The following is a 23,415-nucleotide window of genomic DNA, read 5'->3' as shown; positions in this document are numbered from 1 at the left end:
ATACAGGATGTTAAAGTACAAAGAGGGGCAAACTGTGGCAGCGACCACTTCTTACTTAGAACAAAAATTTTACCTTTCATGCAGATAAATAAAATAGAAAAACAGCAAAAAGAAAAAGCATTTGAAATAAAAATTAATAGATTCAATCTAAATAGCTTAAAAGAGGAAAGTGTAAAGAACTTATATAAAAAACGTCTAGATGGAAAACTGGTACAGGAAAATTTTGACAATCCGGAATAACAATACAGCTTTATCAAAAGAAGCATGATTGCTGCAGCGGAAGAAGCCCTGGGAAGATCCGATAACACTAGAAGACCAAGAAAGTACTGGTGGGACAAGGAAATTGAGGATCTCATAAACGATAAGAAAGTAAAGTTCTCCAAGTTTCTATGCACGAAAAATGATAATGATAAAAGAAATTTCAAAGAAGCACAGACAAAAGTAAGAAAAGCTATAACAAAAAAGAAAAACGAGACATGGGAAAAGACCAGCACTTAAATAAACACCTACCTAGGAGGCAGCAGAAACACAGAAAGTTGGAAAACCTTAAAATCTCTTCGAGAAGATAGATCAAATAATCTTATATCGCCAATAACATTAGAAAAATGGGATGAGTACTTCTCTAAATTGTTTACAGAAACAAGAGCAGAGTTCAAAAATCAAAAACAGGACAATATAAACATCATCACATCTCCGCTTAGAATTACAATTAAAGAAGTAAAAGACGTTTGTCAGTCACTAAAGAATCGAAAATCTCCAGGCCCGGGTCAAATAGCACCAGAGTTAATTGAAAATGGCACTGAAAAACTTTTTTCTCATCTACAAATGCTTTTCCAGAAGTGTATAAATGGTGAAGCGCTACCCCAAGAGTGGAAAACATCTTATATGACTACCGTATATAAAAAAGGGGACAGAGAAAATTGCGACAACTACCGGGGACTTACAGTGCTGTGTACAATATCCAGAATTTATGGAAAAATCATAAAAAATAAAACAGGAATATTGCAACATGGAGGCAGAAGAACAGGCAGGCTTTAGAGCGGGGAGGTCGACTATTGATCATTTATTTACGATTTCGCAAATAATTGATAAGAAAACCGCCAAAAATCAAGAACTCCACCTTTTGTATGTTGACCTTAAAAAAGCATATGACAGCGTACCTCAAACAAAACTATGGGATGCCTTGGAAAGAACAAATATAAATGCGGCCCTAATAAAAGCAGTACAAAAGCTTTATGAAAACAGTAAATCACAAGTAAAAATAGGAAATAAGGTCTCAAAAGGATTATCCATCAATAAGGGGTTAAAACAAGGATGCTGTCTGTCGCCCACACTCTTCAAGATATACCTGGAACGCGCACTAGCACACTGGAAAAGGAAATGTAAGAACATGGGCATTCCACTAATCGATTCCACACTATATACCCTGTGTTTTGCAGATGACCAAATAATCTTGGCACAGGATTACGAAGACTTAGAATATATGACAAGAAAGCTAGTAGAAGAATACAGAAAATGGGGTCTAGAAGTAAATTTTAGTAAAACGGAATATATGTGTATTGGAGGAGAACAACAAAATTTAATACTTGAAGAAACACAACAAAAAATAATTCATTGTACAAAATACAAATACCTAGGCATGATCATCACTAATGATGGAAGATTAGATGAAGCAATAGCACAAAGAAATAACCAAGGAAGACAAGCAATAAGACAAATACACTATTGTGTATTGTGGGATAAACAAATATCCAAGGAAAACAACATCGAATATACAATAGCATAATAAAAAGTATAACAACATATAGTAGCGAAGTCTGGCCTCTAAAAGAAAAAACAGTCAAAATGCTTGAAGCCACAGAAATGGATTATTAGAGACGCGCAGCAGGAATATCAAGACTCGAAAAATAAGAAACGACAGAATCAGGGAGATCATGAAGGTGCAACACACGATTACGGAAGAAATTAGGGTGAATCAGTTAAGATGGTACGGACATGTCCAAAGAATGCGTGAAGACCGCATACCCAAACAAATCTTAAATTGGGCACCAAAAGGAAGAAGAAAGAGAGGAAGACCAAGATTAAGTTGGAGAGAAGGTATCGAGAAGGATATTCGAGAGAGAGGATTAAAAGAAGATCTTTGGGAAGATCGAGAAAAATGGAAACTGGGAATCGGAAGACGGCGAAGAACGTTTTAACCCGATTAATATATATATATATATATATATATATATATATATATATATATATATATATATATATATATATATATATATATATATATATAAAAGTATGTGAGTTTTGTTTTCTTTTATAGTATCTCCATAACATTTCTACACAGTCTCATTTTGTACTTCATCTAATACAAAACTATGGAATCGGTGTTTAATTTATTAGAGTGGTTCAATTATTATAATATTTTTGATATTATAGCTTATTTTCACTAAAAGGTGTCGGGCATTTTCTATTTCCTTAGTTATTTTCATTCCAACAGATTGGAAAATCACATATATTCTTTCGGAGACGAGATGTAACGTCCAGAACCGAAAGTATATGGACCTCCAATAAATTTCCTGATTTTTTATTAGGGAACTCAAAATTTGAGACTTTTTTAGTATATCTCATTCATTTTTTATCGAACGAAAAACACATGGAGATCAAATTTCCTAAAATAAAATTTTTATGGTGGAAATGACAAAATGAAATTTATATTATGAAGAATAAATAAAAAACGTTATCTTTGTCTAACCAATGATGCAAATACGATGGTTGCTACTTAAGTTTTGAGACAAATAAAAACAAAACATAATAATTGGATCATTGTTTTTCAAAATTATCTCCATTAAGATCAATTGTCGAAGCATTTTTTCCATTCCAATTGAAGTATCTCCAAAACATGTGATTTGAACGCATCAACCTCTTCTTCAAGTGTAGAAAAACGTAGACCTCGTAATTTATTTTTGATCTGCGGAAACAAGAAGAAACCATCGGGTGCCAAACCATCAATTCGATTCAATAGCTTTCGTTTGAACTGACGTGTGACAGTTCGCATTTTCCAGATGGAGAATAATTGGTCTTCTTCGATTGATTTCCCTGATTTTTGTAAATACTTCTGGCAAACAAATGCACGTCTACCATTGAGAGTTGACTGTTCTGCGCTGCTCTAATGGAACAGGCGACGTTTTGGTTCGGAGTGCTTTTGTTGGATTGGCTCGCGATCAGCGAAACACGATGGTGCTTCATCACCAGAAATCGCAGCGAGTTCATCGGCAAACTGCTTTTGGTTCAATCCACGTTGAAAATCATCGCCTCAAAATGTTCACCATTGAATTCCATATTTTGACCAAGATGATTGTTTGCAAGTATCTGTAAACAACTCAAATAACACTTGTATAACAACACGTTCCGAGTACGGTAGTAGTAAAATGTTGAAATTTGAATGTCAAATTTGACACACTCACATCCGTGTTGCCATATTTCAAAACTCAAGTAGCAACCCTCGTATGCTAAGTCCCCTACTTTTTGAATTATTCTATACAAGCAACACTGTTACATAAGCGGTGGTAGTTCATAATTAGAAGACAAACGAATAGTTTTAAATTGATATATAATTAAAAAAAACACTCCTTAATATACTGGAACACTATGTACTACTAGCACTCCATCAACATTCACAGTTACACAGGGCCGGCATTGCAGCAACATTGTGTGTGCGCAAGAATGAACTTTGGCGCCGCTTACAATGAGAGTTACTAAAATATATTGATAACTGATTCTTGAAGTTCATTTATTGATTTGACAGGTGAAAAAAACCCGTTTCTAAATCTACGCTTGATTTAGAGCTCATTAAATATGTTTAAGTTTTTTTATGAACACATCAAAGTACATACACCGTATTAGGTACGACACATTAAACACACACACACTTAGAAATGAATCTTCATTCAGTTATTAGATTACAAACCTTATACAGCACACGTGGGGACCCGTTATTCCGGAAATACGAGTAGAGGGAGTGGTGAAAGAAAGCCCGAGGCGCCGACGCAACTTTGACGGAGCATTCCGTGAGTTATACATATATGTAATACTCCTATGTGGACAGTCTCTACGTTACGGTCCCGACAATATTAATTTTCTCTATCGTTCGAGACACTTTATCTATACTGCGCACGCTTGAGAATGCGCAGAACCGAGCTGGAATCTCGGAGGATAGAGAAATCGTTGTCGTTCTGTCTTCCTTATTTGGAACAGCTTCCACTTATAGAAACTGTCCATATAGAAGTATTACATATATGGAGTTATTTGATTAATGTATCCATAACAATCAACTGTACAGGGTCGTTCACGACGAGTTGAATCGATGTGTATATGGGAAAGTACTGCGACTAGTGTTTGCTTGCATGAGTTAAGTTTAACTGAGTCAGGTCCAATATTTTTGAGATTTTGACAAATAACATTTACAGGTTTCAAAATCTGTGAAAACCTTGACAAAAATTTATATAGGGTGTTCAGAAAATGGTGCCGAATTTCGCTATTTAAAAACTTCGAAAACTTAATTTTTTCAAATAGCAACCCCCATTTTTCTCTTCGCCATTGGATTCTACGCTTCAAATTAAAGGGACTTCGTTAGTAAATTCATATATTTCAAATTGACGGTTTTTGTAGAAACTTGAAAAAACTGAAATTTTCATGGTTTTTAATTGTCGGTTGTCTGGAGCGACCAACAAAAAAGTTAACATATCAACAAACAAAAAAATACTGTCAGGAAAGAGTTCGGAATGCATTTCGAATTCTTTCACCGCAAGAAAATACGAAACGCCACTCAGCACGGATTTTTAAGAAGCCATAAATATTTGGAAGTTGGGAGCAACCATTTCGAACATTTACTTTAATTTAATTTTTAGTTTTGTTCTTCTTCTCTTAGTGTAGCGTTTTAAAATATTTTTTGATTGACTAAAGTATTTTAATTTTTGATACGTTAACTTTTGTTATTCGTTGAAAATTTCTAGTTTCCATAAAAACCGTTAGTTTGAGATATATGAAGTAACTAACGAAGTCCCCTTAATTTAAAGCGTAGAATAAAATGGCAAAAAGAAAAATGGGAGTTGCCATTTGAAAAAGTTAAGTTTTCGAAGTTATTAGATAGCGAAATTCGACACCATTTTCTAAACACCCTATATAAATTTTTGTCAAGGTTTTTACAGATTTTGAAAACTGCGTTTTTGTCCAAATCACAAAAATATTAGATCTGACTCACTTAAACTTAGAAATATGATTTTTTTAGTGGAGGGCTGCATGGTTCAAAAAATTTCGAAAATGTAAAATAATGAAGAAGTGGTTGACTTTAGGCATATTGTGCCTTATATAAAGTTATATTGAAATTTTGCGTAGATTCAAAAAATTTACCAAAAACCGTAGCATTCCGATTAAAATAACGAAATTTGGGTCAACTTCCGATATAACTGGAAGTTTCAGAAAGCTGAAATTACTTTAGCTGAAACAAGCATTTTGTAAAATCCCTACAAGGAAATTTTCAGAATACTAGTACTTTCCCATATACATATCGATTCAGCTCGTCGTGAAGGACCCTGTATATTTGTCACAAAACAAAGAGGACTAATTTGATACGACAGCTAGCGGGAAAACAAAAATTTCAGTTAGGTCAGTTTTCATATATGTTTCCCGGATGTCCATCCTACCTGTATAGGAAAAGTATAAATTTTCCAATCATTTCAAGAAGTTTTTTTTGTTTCTATTATTTTTATTGAGCTTTTTGCAACATGAATCTATTACTGCCAGATATTTTTATTGTTGTTCTGACTGTGCCAGACGCAAATTTTGAATAAAAAGAGTATCCAGACAACTAAAATCAAGTTGTCAAACAATAATTCGATGCTAAACCTTCCGCCATAACGAATAATTGCATTATGGGTGTCAACTTCTTGGATATTAACTTAAAATTTAGACGTATCTGTACAACTTTAATATTTTTTTAATGTATCTTACTCAAAAGTTATTATTTTTCCATTTCTATCTTTACAAAAAACACTTTCAATTTCCCACTAGCCACTGTAACACAATTTTGTCAAAAACATTAAAAATAACAGCAATTAATACACTAATGTGACAAAACTAACGCCTCCCTCCTAAATATTCTCTACTCTAGTCTGAACATCAATCACTTTACTTCAACATTTTTTTTAGGCTTTCGATTGTGTTAATCATGGATGTTGTGGACAATTTCTTGAAATGGGAGTTACATATTAACGCCTTATCTAAAAACTTAAGTTCCTCCTGTTTTGCGCTGGGATCAGTTTCCAAAACACTGAACTTATCCATCTCCTTAACTGTTTATTAGGCCCTTATTGAGTCGCATCTCCGCCCTTCCCTTCCGGGATACGTGTGGTGCGACTCAATTTGAGCTAATATTCAAACTACAAAAAAGAGCAGAGCTCACTGCAGGGACTTCTTTGAAAGATTCAAAATACTTACTCTTTCTTCCTTATTCTTCTTTGAAGCCTAATTCGTAAGCACACTTCTTCAATTTCAGAAAGGATGTTGCACAGCTATTCATTACGACCTTTACCTACACCTACCCCACGTTCAGTATTAGTTAAGGGCTCAATACTTTACAATGCAAAAAAATGCACAATCACTTGCCAAATCGATATCATTCTTTCCCGCTTTTCGCAATAATTTGAGGGCATATTTACTGGAAAGTGCCTTCTACTCTGTAAACGATTCTAATAATAATATTCAATTCTGGGTATGTTGCATATTGGTTTAATTTTGCTATGGACTTTATACTATTACACTCATTGTGGTTTTCTTCTGTACATTGAAATTTTCTGTATTTGTATCTTTATATAGTTATTTTAATGTTTGTTTTTTAGTTTTTATAAGCTTTTGTCTACAAATTGTAACATTTTTTTGACAATAAATCATTTTTCTCATCTTGACTACAAACAGCTGCTGTTGCACACACGTGAACAGGGCCGGATTAAGCTAGTGGCTTGGGGGAACTATAGCCCCGAGCCCCAGGTCCAGGAAGGCACCATCATTTGGAATCATTCTGTAGTTTTTGATGTGTTGATACAACAAATCTAACGTATTGATATTATTTTGTGAATTTTTTCGGGTTTCCGAATTCCTTAAGGGGGCCTCGTCATTATTTTAGCCCCGGGCCTTATAAATCTTGATCCGGCCCTGCACGTGATTGTCTGTACTCTTTCAACATGACCAATCACTTTTCACTTTTAGATCTGTCTGGCTGAAGATTTAACTATCGGATTATAGTTCGGCAAATTTATTTTAGGTTTTTCGATACTTAAATAACATCATATAAAAATTTGAACCATATTAAAATGTCGAAAAAATTTTTTAATCCAAAATTAGCGTCTGGCACATTTTAAACTACAATAAAAAATATCTGGCAATTATAGATTCATGTTGCAGAAAGTTTAATAAAAGCAAAAACTTCTTGAAATGATTTGAAAAGTTGATTTTTTTACCTGTACAGGTAAGTTGTGGAAGTTAAATTTCCATGTTCAAAATACTTTCAAAATTTTTTCAACGTAAGGTTTTCAATATTATTCCCTTTTTCTACGTTATCGACGTCTAATGCCGGCCCTGCAGTTACACGCGCGTTTCGGTGGCCATTTTGAAAAGAATCGACCTAGTTAGTGTTATCCTGAAAAAGTTTATAAAACTTATATTTGAATCTCAATCTAGGAATATGGCGAAATTCAGCCACCAATTATAAATATTCAAAATGAAGGTGACTATCATCGATCACCTAGTGAAGATTCAGGTTTGGGAATGGGAGTGGCTGACAAAAATCCTACAAGGTAAATGATTTGGTAAAAAATAATTTTTTAATATATGATAATATTATACAAGATGTCCCAAATTCATTCATTTGACTAAATTTCGAATTTTACTACTTCTTCTCTAGTTCCTTGACTGTAATGGTAAGTTCTTGTCAATCGCCCAAGTTTTATCACTCCTAGGTCAAGTTGGTGCGATTTAAAATTTCGATAAGAGGGCCATTCAAAAAAAAAATTCAAAAAATAAAATGCTTGGTTTCATATATTCCATATTCCAAACGGATACTTTCAATAAGTTTTGTTGTAGCTACGACAAAATTACCGGTCACACGATCCTCTCAAGGATAATCTTTTAGATTTTGTGGTATTTACTTGCAAGATGCTAGGAGCTGCTTCATGTGGAACATTAAACGCCTTGAGATTCCTTTTTAATGGGAGAAAATTCCAAAATTATTCCACTTCGAATTCCTGTAATGTACGAGTTTTCCGAGAAGCACAATTTCCACATTTTGTATCTCTTTTTGTCTGTCTATGCCTCTTGATATCGATTTCCAAAAATCAATTTTTTGAAACAGATCAAGTGAATACGGTGATTGAGAGCATTAAGAATCAATCATTTTTCAGATATATGTAAAATTATAACAGATTTTTATACCGGGCTTAAGAGAAGTAACAAGCTGCGATATTTTCAGAATTTCAGGTCCACCACTAGAGGGCATATTTGAAATTATGTCGATATTTTTGTCTCGAGATATTTTCAGAAATGTGAACGGCGAGAATCTTTCTTCCACTCAAATCATTTATTGTCCTACATCACAGTCTGAATGTGAGGCCACGTTTCATAATAATGGTAGAATAAATCGTCAAACTGGTTCCAAGCCTTGGTTGCGGAAGATCCAATATCATAGTCTACAGAAGCTACATCATTAGGCAATTTTTTGAATGAAACAGTTAATGAAGAAAGATAATTAAACTTTCACAATACTTTTAGAAGTCATAGCCTTAGCCATTAGTCGTGACATGTTCTTACAACATGATGGTTGCCCGGTACATTGTTCCATTTATGAATAGCTGAGAAAGAAATTTTATGTCATTGCATTGATTTGAAATTTGTAGTCAAAATGGATTAGTTTGGGATCCTACCACGATTCAGCATTTCTATTTATTTGGAAAGCCTCCAATTATCATTATTAACTTCGTTTCTGATATTCCATATGTAAATTTGAAATTTTGACAGCAACCAATTCACGTAAGATATAATTTTATAAAGTGATATATAACCAGTCATTTGAAATCATCATTTCTCAATTAAAGAGTAGTCGAATGAATCACTAATCACCAAATGTACCCTCCACCTTATATTCACCTAATATCTAAAGCAATTTCTCAAAAATCGGTTGAGAAATAACAAGGAAACGATAAAAAACTATTTTTCTACTGGGTCTTGGCTCTTGACTATTAAATTTTGATTTTTGAAGTTCGAATACGGGACTAAATATTTTATTACATCTAGCTAGATGCAAACCCCAAGTCAACGAACTTCTACTATCCAAATACCAAGCTGTTAGCTCCAATGTTTTTCAAATGTACATGATTCTTTGAAAAAACAACCACAGAAGTTAAGATTTGGTTATATAAGAAAAAAAAGCATAGGTGAAAAGTATATTCTACTAAATAGTGTCCTTTTAGTTCCATATACTTTACCCAGCCATTCTCCTTCAACTCGTTTCAATAATACTGTTATAATTCGTCCAATGATATAGACCGTAATGTCGGTTCTGTTCAATTATTTTCATCGATACTAGTTTGGAGACTGCGATGGTTACACAGCGGGAATCTCATTTGATCTCATAGTGAACACATCAGGATAGTAAAAAGTGAGCCAAATGGTTTATTTAAATAAATTATACGAGTTTTTAGTTATACGTGTTAGTGCATAGTTTAGTGTAAGTGTATAAATAAATTGCGGAACTTCACCGTTTAAAAACAGTTTAAATAAATAAGAAAAACAAAATACGTTTCCTCGAAGTATGCGAAGGGGGCCTACGTAACGGAGAAGACATCCTTATTCGACTCAAATTTCTGCCGGGTTGGCGACTTTTTCAAGCTTTATATCCAAGAGAAATCGCACGGGACCAAATCCTAAGAATACAGTGGATGAAGTGCCCCAATTCGACCAATTTAACTGTGGCTATTTGAAATAGCATTCTTTTCTTCTCTAAATAGGACTGTTTTTTCTCCAATTCGGCATTCAATTGGTCAATTATCCTGTATAGTACAGCCCTTTGACCGCTTAGTCCTTCTCTAGGCAGTCGATCTGGATAACACCTACTAAATTCCAGAAAACGGTGGCAGCCAGCTGTCCAATCGATAGGACAGTCTTCGCCTTCTTTGGACAAAATTCGCCGCATAAATCCACTATTTCGACGGGTCCTTGCCGTCTGTTGTATACCAGTGGATCTATATTTCTTGAGATTGCGCCTAAACAGCATCAAACAATTCTATGAAATGATCTCAAGGTTGCGTTTGTTGTAGTAAGCAAACGCGGCCTCAATCCCGAGGATAACATTCTCATGCAGAATATGACCCACACGTTCTTTTGACATGCCTATTGTCTCATCTATCACACGCATCTTTAATCGACAGTCTATCTATGGATTTTCTAAAGGTAAAACCGTTTTGTGGACACCTGGGCGCTGCTCATCAGTTGAAACTCGTTAAACCAATTTTTGACGGCCATCATTGTAGCAGTCTACTGCGACCGAAATGTCGACTGTAGCCGTCTAAGTATATAGTATATACGATAGATAGTAATTTAATGCTATTTGGACTGCTCTCGTGTAATATACTGAAGGCCACTTGACATGGTGCAAGACAACGTGGAATAAATTGCATACAACTTCTTAGAAGTTGACCAAAATATTGCATAAACGCATATTGCTTGCTGCTTGACATTAAGCAGGCCCTAGAATATCAAGCGGCTTGATCAAATGCTTGAGCAAATTGATTGTATCAAGCTTGATTGATGGTTTAGAAACCCGTTTGAAACTTGAAGCAAGCATTGACGGTGATTGATAGAAGCCACCTTCTTTTTTTGTGGTTCCTCCCCTTCACAGCTACCAATGTTAAGGCCAGGAAGCCCAAATGTATACGCTCCACACTCCCCTTCTCAGCTTCGACTGAGAGCTTTGATTGAGGTACGCTTGAAGCGCCCATCAATCGGAGCCTTAAGCATTTGATCAAGCCTCCTTTACGAATTACAAATCTGGTGGTCAGTACATCACTGGCAATAAATATAGGTGCTGCTGCCTTTCTTTTGGAGTTTGATGGTCAGAAAAGAGTACAAAAGCGATGGCGGGCTATGCCCTGGCTAGATAGAAGGGGAAATATGAGTTTAGCTATAGAATTGGACGGCAAAACACACACAAATTATTTGAGAATAGATGAAGAAATACTAAGGAAAATAAAACATAACTTAACAGAGAAATCCTAATAAAAATGGTACCAAATCGATAACAAAGTGCGAGATCTTGTATGAGAAAATCAACTGAACTTTATCTGCGCATGCTTTTGATCAAGAAATATTGCGTCTTGCATCGCATTGCACGTTGTCTTGCATCATGTCATCATCATTGTCGGCATTTGAATATAATTTTCAGAAATTATTGGATTCGAGACATTTAGCTAGATTTGGGTTTTCAAGAAGAATCATGTTCCTTTTTTTACAGACATAAGAATAATAAGAATTGTAAATATTATGATGGAGCAAACTAACGAACGTATAAATGTTAATTATTTGAATAAACAAAATAGAGGACACGGAGGATCTCCTGAATATAGATCAGTGAACTTGTTGAGTACATTATTTTTAACGAAATGACCTTCGATAAGTTATTAATTATTAAATATTTACGAAGATCAGTTCAACAAGATCTCAAATTTTATGTAATATCGGAATCGATGTTAAATTTTTGGAAATTTGATTTTAACATTACGATTTTTCGAAAACTATGATCCGAGATCGGGTAGATTACTTAGATCACTTAGATCCTAAACCAAAACGAGTTTTTATCAGAGTTATTCAATATTAAATTATTATTATATGTTTATAGATCTTAATTAAGTTGTTGTAATTGATTTCAATTATTTTCATTATTATTATTGAGCAGGGATTTGCCGAAGAAAAGGTATTTTCGATTCGAAACAACAATGAAACTAATCCAGGTTAGTTTTCCTACATTTAGAGTTAACACGATCATAGTTTCCGAAAAATCTCTTACTATGAGACACTATGGCTCAAATCAAAGGAGTGACGTACTGATATCTATAATCAAATTATGCTTGAATCAACTGTATCAATATTTTAACAATAGTTAAATCTAGAGGATCATTAGATATTATTAAAAAGTTGGTGATTGTCTTCTTAGCGAAGATATTTATTAAAAATCCAATGGATAGGATAATAATTTAGGGGAATCTATCGTATATTAGATTAATCTGTTATTCTATGGAATCGGTATCTCGCAGAATGAATATACTGCCACATACACTACCGGAAGTAAGTTTTTACTTACCCATTTGCGGGATGCACTAATAATCGTCGTCTATTTGGTTCCATTCGTTTTAGGATATTCCAAAGATGTGGAGTGGAAGCTGGAAACTACTTTCTGACCTTCCTATTCAATCCGTCCCACATACTTTATTCCCAATTATTCCAAAAAGTTTTATCTAATATTTTTTTCAACGTTCTTTCTTAAAGATACAAAGTCTCCAATCGCCTTTTCTCCAAAACATCCCCAAACTATCACCAAGCTTCCGCCATGTTTTACAGTCCAGATTACACATCGACCTATCGTCCGTTCTTCCTTTGAGCTGCGCGCAAACACAAAAATCTCAAACTCTATAAAACTTTCTCCCACTTTTATGTTTTTCAACCCATTGCAAACTGTTAATTTCATTTGACGTCTTGAAAGAGTTTTCTTCACTGCCAGCCTTCCAAAAAAGCCAGTTTTCTCAATCTCCTTTTCACTGTAGAAGCAGATCCTTAGATTCATTGATCTGAGCTGCTGTCTCTGGTTCCATGAGTCATCACGTTCACTGATCAATACGATACGTTTATCTTCAACGGATGTGATTTTTCGAGGCCACCCTGATCGTTTTCTATCGCCACAGCTCCTGGTGGATCCATATTTTTTCACGCATTGAGGTGTTTATAATTTGGTAGCAATGATAAAGTTACTTTAGTCTAGATTATGAAGACTTGCTATTAATGCACGAGCTTTAACCGATAGTTTCTTGGTTCAACTCATTTTGAAACTTACAAGCCTGATTTTGCGAGAACAAAACAATTCGTATACGAACTTCACAAAAAGATGTCTTGGTTCAAAACATATAAATCACAACACGTTCTGGGTCGCTGACTACAATCATAAACACCGAAGAAATAATCGACAATAAAAGAATAATCAACAAATCAAGCGGTACCTGCAAGTTTTAACTTGTCGCGCGGATTATGGGACGGGCAAAAACAATTTACCGGTAGTGTACATTCTCAAATGAGTTTCCATGTCATTTTTTAGATTTAGTCAGTTTATCTGATATTTAACAAAATTTGTTATTTTTTGGAACACTAAAGTTTTCGTCATTTGGCTCTCGACCTTAAAAACTGTTAAATAGGTTACTCATCGATACAATCTTCATTATCAGTGTTATGTTGATGTGATTTGATCTTTCCGATGATAATTGTTGATACAGGCAGTATAGTGGAATTTTTTCCAGGTGTATTTGTCCCTTAGTTCTCAAATTGTTAATCTGGAGGCTACTATAATCTTGTTGGGTTGGAAAATGCACTTTATTACAACAAACTTGTTGAAAATATAACGCAATTTTTTTTAAGAAAAAGATATTGTTAGAAAAACAATATTTGTAAATATTAATGTTGTTGGGGTATAGAGAAGTGAAAAATTCAAAGCGAATTGTGCACGTTACTTAATGGAAAGAATGCAAAAAATTCCATAGAGTTCACGATACACATACAATGATACGCTGACTCAAATTTGACACGCCTCGCGCATAACGTCATGCTGGAATCAGAATGATTTCTTGACCATTCTGATTATGTTGAAGTTGCACGTATTTACTGGTTTTTTGTGTGTTTGTAATATTTTTTTGTGTTTACCGTCTATTATAGAGTTGAACTAACTGTTATTATTTTCTTTTAAACGATTGTACTTTCTATTATTCTATCTTAATGCCATCGCTACATGCAAAAACACTAATCCAAATACCAAAGAAATACTTTGGTTTCCAAAAAAAGACTCGGCGAAGCAGTGTACAGGACCTTGTTGTCTAGAGGATAAAATTGATCAAAATATGGTATATGAATGTCGTAAATCACAAAATAACACTCACAATTCCCATTTTTTTTCCAACAACTGTATTTATTTTATGTTGTTGTCGATTCACTTACATAGAATTATTAACAAAAACGGTTTCAGTCTAGCTGGAAATATTTAGATACGATACCCCTTATTTAACTGTTTGTTCCATTCATTTATTCCATGCAATAAATAGAATATACCCATAATATATCAGAAACCATACTGTAAAATTGAATAATTCCATAATTTTACTAATCAAATGAAACAAGTATAGACATGTCTTTGTATCAAATATTACTTTTGGAATCAAAATAAAACAAGTATACCGCATACAGTAAACTTCACATTTTGATTCCAACGTGACGTCACATTGTGCGAAAGAGACGGCTTGTGTCTGGGCATAAGCATACAGGTGTATGTGCATCGTGATAGAGTTCTGTGAGTGAAATTTTCTACAAGTTTGAACAATAGCTTAGACGAAGTTAAAATGTTGGACATTGCCTCATATCTACAGGAAGTTACCCAAATTTCATGGTTTTATTGACTCAAAATCATGAAGTATCTATTGTCCGAGATTACGTGGTTTGGCCATCAAGATATCCAGAATTAATTCCATTAGATTACCATATTGTTAGAAAAAATTTTTCAAATATTACGAGATCTGATAACCAGAATTAGATTCTAGCGAAACATAGATACGCTTGGGAGTCTTTCAAGTTGAGGGTGGGTATGGGTATTTTTTGAACCCAAGAAGCCCCCAACTTTGTATACTGTGAATTGAACCTAAAATACAAAATATAATATTGAATTTACTGAATTTTTATCTAAATATCGCTGTGGCATTATTATTTCAAAACATTAATCATCAAAGGTAATCCGGGATCATCGAAATAACTATTAAGTACTTTGTTTAGCAATCACGCAAGAAATAAACGAGACGTGACTATGAAATCGAAAACAAATTCAATAGTAATATTTCTAAATTATCTTATATTGACCTTGATGTCAGTTGACCAAACGCCATCTTGACGTACGCTACCATTTTAGTCAGTCAATTCGCAAATAATATTAAGCAGAAAGTTCAGCAGCTGATCTGTCAAAATGGAGGCCGTGGGGTAATCAATCGATTTTCTCGTATGTATCTGTGTTTTTTCAGGTGTTGAAAGTTTTTTTGTATTGTTTTATGGTTTAAGAGTATTTCATAGATACTTTTTAGATGTTTCAATGAAACTAATACAACTGAAACTGAGTACTTTTAGTCAATCTGCTGTACACTATTGCGTTCAAGTTTATCAAATATGAGTTAGTACTTTTTGAAACTATAAAGTTATAATCCAGTGGCAGCTGAAAGATATAGGAAGAAACTTGAAGCTTTAGGAGGAGTTAATTATTTTTTATTAGATGAAGAGAGCTTTAGTGAGAATCCTGTTTATTTTCCACAAGTTTTCAATATACTTACCTCTTAGACTATATTTACCGCTTACCTACACTAAGCACAACACGTTTCCAGGAGAAAATTTTCCATTTTTTTAAGCTGTAATGAAACTGGATACAATAAGGTCTAAAATCCAACAAGTAACTTCACAAACTATGGAAAAACTCAGGGTAAAAGCATTTGTTTACCCCCCGGCGACCATTTTTTAATTGGGTGTCAGCTGATTTTGACAATTGACATTAGGCTGCTCAATTGACGTTCCTATACAGATAATGAATAACACTGACCACGACTACAGGGAGAGCTCACCAAAGGTAAGTGAAAAGGGCATTAGTTTCCAACTAAATAAAGGAACCAAAACAGAACAGATAAAATGATATATAAATACCTATATTTATCTTTATAGTTTATAGAAAGTAGATTGAATTATGCTAGAGTTGAATTTTTCATATAACCAAAAGATGTATTCATCTTTCTATCTTGTAACGATCAACTTCTTTGAATTGAGCCTTGGTGTAAATAATTGATTAAATGTACGAGGGAAACACCGTTAAGACGTTTTACCTTTTTAGAGTTCGACCGGCAAGTGCTACAGGAAAATTAAATGACGAAGATCACCAAAATCAGGTGACTGCTGTTTTTCAATCTTAATTTCTTTTATATATAAATACATATTTTTCCTATTTATCTTCGTAGGCTTGTAGAAACACAAAATATATTCAGTTTATCTGAAGCTTATTTTGTTTTTAGAGCACTAGCACCAACATATCTCTATCATGTTCCACTTGCACTACCTTCTCTATCTGATCTTTTGAAATTTACTATATTGCGATTAATGTGAGTAAAATAAACTAGATTGAGGGATAAATTGTTTTGACATTGTTTATCTAGTATGAATTGTGGAGAATGTGCTTGTTTTAAAGTAGAGCTTTAAGTAGTATAGTTGGTTAGAAATTTCTATTATTTTTTAAAATTAATTTTTGTAGAATCAATTTGAAGGTATAAAAAAAAATTTCGTTCAAAGTACTAGTCTGACTTCATGATTTAGTTCATAGATATTAATTATTATTCATGATTAGGAAAACTGGAATTTGTAATTATAGTATACAGAATGTCCCACATAAAATTCAACAAAGAGCAGAGACGTATAATGAGCATATGACGATTGAGGGCAATTTACCTATACAGGCTGTCCCACGACGAGTTAAAACTACCTGTATATGGTAAAATACTTATAGTAAAATCATGAAAATTTCTACGTTTTGGTTTTCGGATACGATCTTTTTAAATAAAATATTTTCAAAGATGGCTGACTTCCGGTTCTACCGGCAAATTTACATAATCTTCGTAACCACACCTGTATCTCTACAAATTTACAGAAAACATTTAATATCTGGATAACGGTAAGGTTCAGGTATCGGATAGTATATATGAATTTGCCTTATTTTTTATTCCTAAATGCATTAAAATAGAAAACACAGGGTGGTTCTATTCAAAAAAATAGAGAAATTTGATATTTATGAAGTTGAACTTTGAACACTTTTTATGCACACCCTGTATAGAATGAAAAATTTTTCAACATAGATTTAAATACGTCTGACCTTGCTAGAAGCAACGGAATAGAAACTATTTTCATATCTTTAAGGGTAACCTCGTAAAAAATTATTTATAAGGGTCTGCAACGGTCAAATTTTTTACAAAAAAATTAGTAACTAAAAAAGTATGCATTTTTCGAAAAGAGTTTTAAGACAAAAGTATACTAATATTTTATAAAAATTTCAAAAATGTATTAATATACAGGGTGTTCTGTTCAAAATAACAAAGTTACAGTCGACTTCAAGTAGAACCGGAGGTCGGTTATCTTTGAAAATATTGTAGTTAAAAAGATCGTATCAGAAAACTGAAACGTAGAACTTTTCATGATTTTAATATAAGTATTTTGCCATATACGGATAGTTTTAACTCGTCGTGGGACACCCTGTATATCCAGCTGCATCCCTAAGGAATTATAGTGATTTAGAGTCCCAGAAATTAATTTGTTTGCAACATTTCAGCTTGAAAGTATCAAATTTGGTGGACTGTATGAAATTGTTAATGGGTTTAATCAAATGAGAACTAAATTTAAAATTTCACAGAAGTTCTTCACCCCATAGATAATTTATTTATACCATTGATGATTAACGACATATTAGCATTGAAATGGCATATCAAGATCTTCTGAACAACGAAATGTAATTTACCATCCATCCTTATCATGCCCAAAAAGTACAAGTGAATTTATATCGATGTATTTTACGATTGAATTCAAAAGAAAATTCTTTTTTTTATGCGGCTTACTTTAGACGTAGGGGTACAAGAGTTCATATACAGTAGATACACAACACTGATATGAATATATCCAATCTGACATTTCCATCATAAAGTTTGACATTTTTAACAACGAGTCAAATCCAACAAGCCTGTTATTTTTGGAAATGATTGGACATGTCATAACTGTTTCATTAAAGCAACGTAGAACTGTCAATTCTCAATGGTAAACCTGCATTTGTTTGCCAGAAGTGTTTGAAGAAATCGGGGAAACCAATCACAGAAGACGAGTCATTCTTCACCACGAAAATGCGAGCTCTCACACATCAGTTCAAACAAAAACGTTTTTGAATAGTTAAAACATTGAATTAGAGTGTCATCCACCGTTCAGTCCTTATTTGGCACCTAATGGTTTCTTTATTCCCGCAGAAGAAAAATTAATATTTTAAAAAACTATACAGCCTTATCCAATTATAAATATTTGTTATAATTTTTTTAATCTCAAAATTTAAGTAGCAAGAATGAGTATTCATACGAAACGCCCTCGACAATTCCAACTGATTCATTTGACGCTTTTCTATTGCGATTGAGAAGCACCAAGTCATTTAAGTGTCAATGTAAGTGAACCCACCAAATCATGGTTTTCAAAATTGTTATTCCCGCTCACCCGCACATCTCAATAAACGTGATAACTTTCTTTGAGAGGCGTTGAAACAGTCTGTTTAGACTTCTCCAGTTGATTACCGAGAAGAATTTGTGGAATCCCATCACAGACAAATACAATATAATAAAAAGTCGACGCTTCTGCTCTGAGATTGTTTTCATGTGAGACACCTTGTATATATCAATATTTAAAAATTCATAAACATAAACAGTCATAACAGCTATCATTTCCACTCCATATGTAAATATGTATGGATTTGGGGTCTGGTGTACACTGCGACCCAAAGGATCTATTGTGCCCACTTTTCTTGCTGCGACACTGGGAACACTCAGCTGATCTATCAATCCCACTCCTCTTAAAAAGTCTAGAATGTGGGATGGCTTCAGAGAATGTGGATAAGAGATTTCGTCCTCCGCGCAACAAAATCTGCAAGCCGCATCATCTGCTAGGTCTAGAGTCTTCAGTTGTTTTTGAGTGCCCCCATAGGACTCAGTTTAGTATTCGTTGATTGTTCTTACTTACGTTGATACATTCAGCAGATCTTTGGTTACAGTTTCCCAGAAGAGTATTTTCCATTCCATAAGTTAACTTACTTGTTTAAGGCTACTTGCAATATCAGGTCATCTGGTTAGCAAAAAGTGCAATGTACCAACAGGCAAAAGAAGCAGCAATAAGGGATGGTGAGGTTGTAGAAAACAGGATCACCACAATTAGTTTTAACAGAACGAAAGAAAAATTGATAAGTGACTGATAAAATCGGTTGGTGGTTCACCATCAACATGACGCTAAGAATAAAGCCTACAATATCAAGCAGGCGGTCTAACTAAGAAGTCGCACGAGTGAGAAGGAAGCATATTCATATTAGTCTTCAGTCAAAGTTGTGATTGTGATGATGAGATATGAGATTCTTCGCCTCATATGGTAAATAAAGTGCGGTCTTAAAAATCTTTATGATATGTCAAAGACAAGTCTGAACAAGCGTAACACAGAGTGACTGACTGACCTGTGACTACACCAGAAAACATCAAATTAATAGTATAAACTCTTCTTCTTCTTATTCCGTGTATTAGGTGTAGTCGCCTGTTTTATCTTCGACATCCTTGCCTCCTATCCTGCTTCAAGGTTGTCACTCCACCTTTTTCTGAGTCGGCCGGTACTCCTTAGACCCAATGGGGATTTATCGCGCGCTATCTTGACCGGTCTGTTGTTATCCATTCGACTTATGTGCCGATTCCATTCTTTCTTTCTTGATAGAACCCATTCGTGGGTTTTCCATCATTCTTTTGGTTTTCGCCGTTTCTGGTCGTGCCCCGACGGTGTAGATCATTATGGGTCTTACCGAGACCTTGTATATTCTAGATTTGGTTTCTATTCCGATATGTTTATTTCGTCATATGGTTTCTTTCAAACATGCCGCTATTTTTCAATTGGTTGCTCTCTTTTTCGTTCTCTACGTCTCCAAATCCTGAAATCTCGATTCCTAGGTATTTGAATTTCATTACTTGGTGAATTATCTGATCGTCTACATCTTATCGGAGTTTTGGATGTGGTCATACACTTTGTTTTGGATGCAGATATTATCATATTGAAAGATTTAGCTATGCAGTTAAACACATGTGAAAGCCTTTGAAGATTATCCTCATTTTTTGCGACTAGATCAACATCATCAGCGTAACATAATATTGTCCTTCATCTGATAGCTTTCTTATTTTATTAATTATTTCATCGATAATGATATGGAAAAAAAAGGGCTTAAGGAGTCTCACAGGCGAATCCCTGCTGCTATTTGCTCCGTTAGCACTCCGTTCACTTTGGCTTGGATTTTCTTGTCCATGTATATATTTTCAATGGTTTTTATCAAGTCTAAGGGATTTGTTTATCGTATAGTAGATGTACTACGTCTTATAGTTGTATTCGATCGAAGGCTTTTTGTAGATCTATAAAGTACATAAATGCTGGTCAGTTGTACTCAATCGATTTTTCAGTGATCTGTTTGATGTCGAAAATCACATCTGTGCAAGACCTTCTCCATCTAAATCCCTGTTGCTCATCTGTTAACGTGATAAGACTTTATTTTGTTTGTGATGACTTTTGTTGTAAGTTTCAGAGTGTTACCCTGAAAATTGATTCCTCTATAATTAGATGGTATTTTTTTATCTCCTTTTTTGAAAATGAGAATCGTAGTACTCGTTCTCCAATCGTCTGGGATTTATTGATTTGACACGATTTTGTTAATGAGAGTTGTTAGTTGCTTGGCAAGGCTTTCTCCTCCGTATTTGAGTAATTCGTTAGTTATGCCATCTTGACCTGGGCTTTTTCTGGTTTTGAGCTCTCTGATAGCCGCTTTGTCAATTCAAACTGTAGATCTTCGTCCGTAGTTATTTCAAGCGTGTTTGGTTCGTTTCCTATTTCCTCTTCATTCCCGTAGAGTTCTTGGAGGTACTTGACCCATGTTTTCTTTTGTATTTGGTTTGTCTCGAAGAGCTCATTGACTTCTTTGCTTTGTCCTTTTATCATTCGCGATATCTGTTTCTGGAGGCCGAAAAATGATTCTCCATCTGTTTGGAAATTTGTTGCCAATATTTGTTCTTGATTTCTCTTACTAATGTTGTTGTTTCATTACGTACTCTTTTGTAATCTTCGTACGAATTCAGGGTTTTTGATATTCTGTATTTCAGGTAGACTTCTTTCTTTTCTTGATATTTTCTTACAGAACCATGGTGTTTTAGTATTTTTTTTATTTGTGTAATTTACTGTCCTGGATCCAAGTGCCTCCGATGCCACTTGTTTGATGGTATAAATTATAGTCTTTTATAACGAGTCAACATCAACAAAAGATTCAATGGAGTAGCAAAGAGAGCCCGTGCCAAAGAAGGGAAGGTCAGGAAATGCACGAAAAAGTGATGACTACAATATTTTGGGACTGACTTACTGAAGCAGTTGCGTCAAAAAATTATCGCAAAAAGGCGCAGCGAAATAACTTAAAAGTGTCATACTGCTTCGCTTTCCAAAGCTGCTGTACGCGGATGTAGCTTCACAGAGGTTAAACACCCACCATATAGCTCTGATTTGGTTCAATCCCCAAACGATTCTCAAAGCTTAAGGTTGAGTTAAGTTGTAAAATATTTAACAACGACGATGAAATTAAAAAGACGCTGTACAGACATTTTGACTGTAAGGATGCATAATATTTTTATAGAGGTTCTAAAAATGTATGTAAGTAGAGGGAGAATATATTGAAAAATAAAGTTTTTATGACCTTTCGTTCTGTTAAAATAACAAATCATACCCGTACTACGTTTATGCAAAATAAATTAGTTTCTAATAACTTACATGTTTGATACTTGTTTAAAAAACTTTTCCATCGATATAAAAAGTATTGGGATGAATGATTATGAATAAAATATCATTTTTGTAATTGATATTGAGTCATGGTTAGATCATGTCTGCGCGGAAGACCATGTTTTTGTAAACTATTAGAGTATGGAACGTCTTGAACTGATAATACTACTGAGAATTATACAAAAGAAGAAACGATTTTCTTAAGCTTACTATCGTCTGCTGCTTTTCATCATCTACGATTGATTGATGATTCTTTTCTTTCCCAAAAGGGTAATACACATTTTTTTTAATTGACATATTAAGTTAATTAGTAAAGGAATGAAATATATGGTGATCATAAAGAAGAAAAACAATGTCAAAATACAAATATAATACGAACAAATCATCTAACACAATCAACTATGCTTGAGGAATATAATATACGAGGTGTGAATAAAAAATACGTGAATAAATTTGTACAGAAGTAAATCCTTATACCCTTTGGCGTGTTAGTTCTCTTTAGTAAATCGTATTTAGTATATTAATTTTATTTTGAAGTTTTCAAAGAAGTTTCTTGACTGCTGTGTTTCCAAAAGTTCTCATTTTTTTATAAGACACCACTTTGGCTTTTGCTTGACAATATGAAAGAGAAATTTGTGGATTATGGGGTGAGCAAAAACTTTTATTGTAGATATGAAAAAAGTAACGGATATAAATTAGAAAACGTGAATGGGATTATTTCAAAAATTCTGTATTACCTCTTCACTTTGATTTCAATGGGATAATTCACCGTATTTTTCATCACATCTTGTACATATTTATCTACAACGATTTTTATACAAGGTGCTTCCAAATTTATGGGACAAAATTCAGGAAATAATTGCATGTATGAAATTTATATGGGTCTTTCCTATAAAGAAATTTCCTCAGCCCATTTTCATTTTTTTTTTAAATTTTAGTGAAGCTACAAACTTGAAATTTTAGGGCTGCTATTTTCACCCCCGTATAATGTAACAGAAATATTGAAAAAATACCGGTGGTTAGTCTTTTGCTAGTGCACAAAAATTACAGAATTTTTTGGTATTACTGAAATTATAGGGAAAAAAAATTCAATTTTAGTCACAATCTTTTAAGGGTGGTATCTTGGAAAGGAGTGGGCTAAGGAAATATTATTAAAGGACAGACCCATGTTAATATCATACTTATTGAATTTTGTCACATAAATTTATTAACAGCCTGTATATACTTCTTATATAAGTATTATTAATAAGGGATATTTCTCTAAAAATATTATAGGAAATGCCCGTATTGGTTATATTGTAATATTATTTACAGGACTACGTCAGTGGCGAGGAAGATAATCCTGCAGGAACAAGAAGCAGGAGACATTCAAGTCCCGGGGAATCGAGGACAGGAAGTACGACAGCGTTGCATCAACAAGATTACCCTGATTCCGTAAGTTATTTCACAAATTCTGAATAA

At 33.9% G+C, this 23,415-nt stretch overlaps 1 protein-coding gene across 1 annotated transcript in view; it reads left to right on the top strand.

Annotated features, from left to right (window-relative positions):
* LOC130444721 (disks large homolog 5-like) overlaps positions 1-23,415 on the top strand; it is a 110,823-nt gene extending 87,408 nt beyond the window's left edge. The window contains exons 12-14 of the mRNA XM_056779997.1: positions 7,750-7,847; positions 16,214-16,268; positions 23,269-23,415. Of these exons, the coding sequence (XP_056635975.1) occupies positions 7,750-7,847; positions 16,214-16,268; positions 23,269-23,415 (300 nt within the window). The remainder of the gene's footprint in view (positions 1-7,749; positions 7,848-16,213; positions 16,269-23,268) is intronic.

The sequence above is a fragment of the Diorhabda sublineata genome, chromosome 5 (assembly GCF_026230105.1).
Source record: "Diorhabda sublineata isolate icDioSubl1.1 chromosome 5, icDioSubl1.1, whole genome shotgun sequence".
Classification (NCBI taxonomy): domain Eukaryota; kingdom Metazoa; phylum Arthropoda; class Insecta; order Coleoptera; family Chrysomelidae; genus Diorhabda; species Diorhabda sublineata.
Note: the sequence above shows the minus strand (reverse complement) of the source record. Positions and strands in the feature narration are given on the sequence as shown.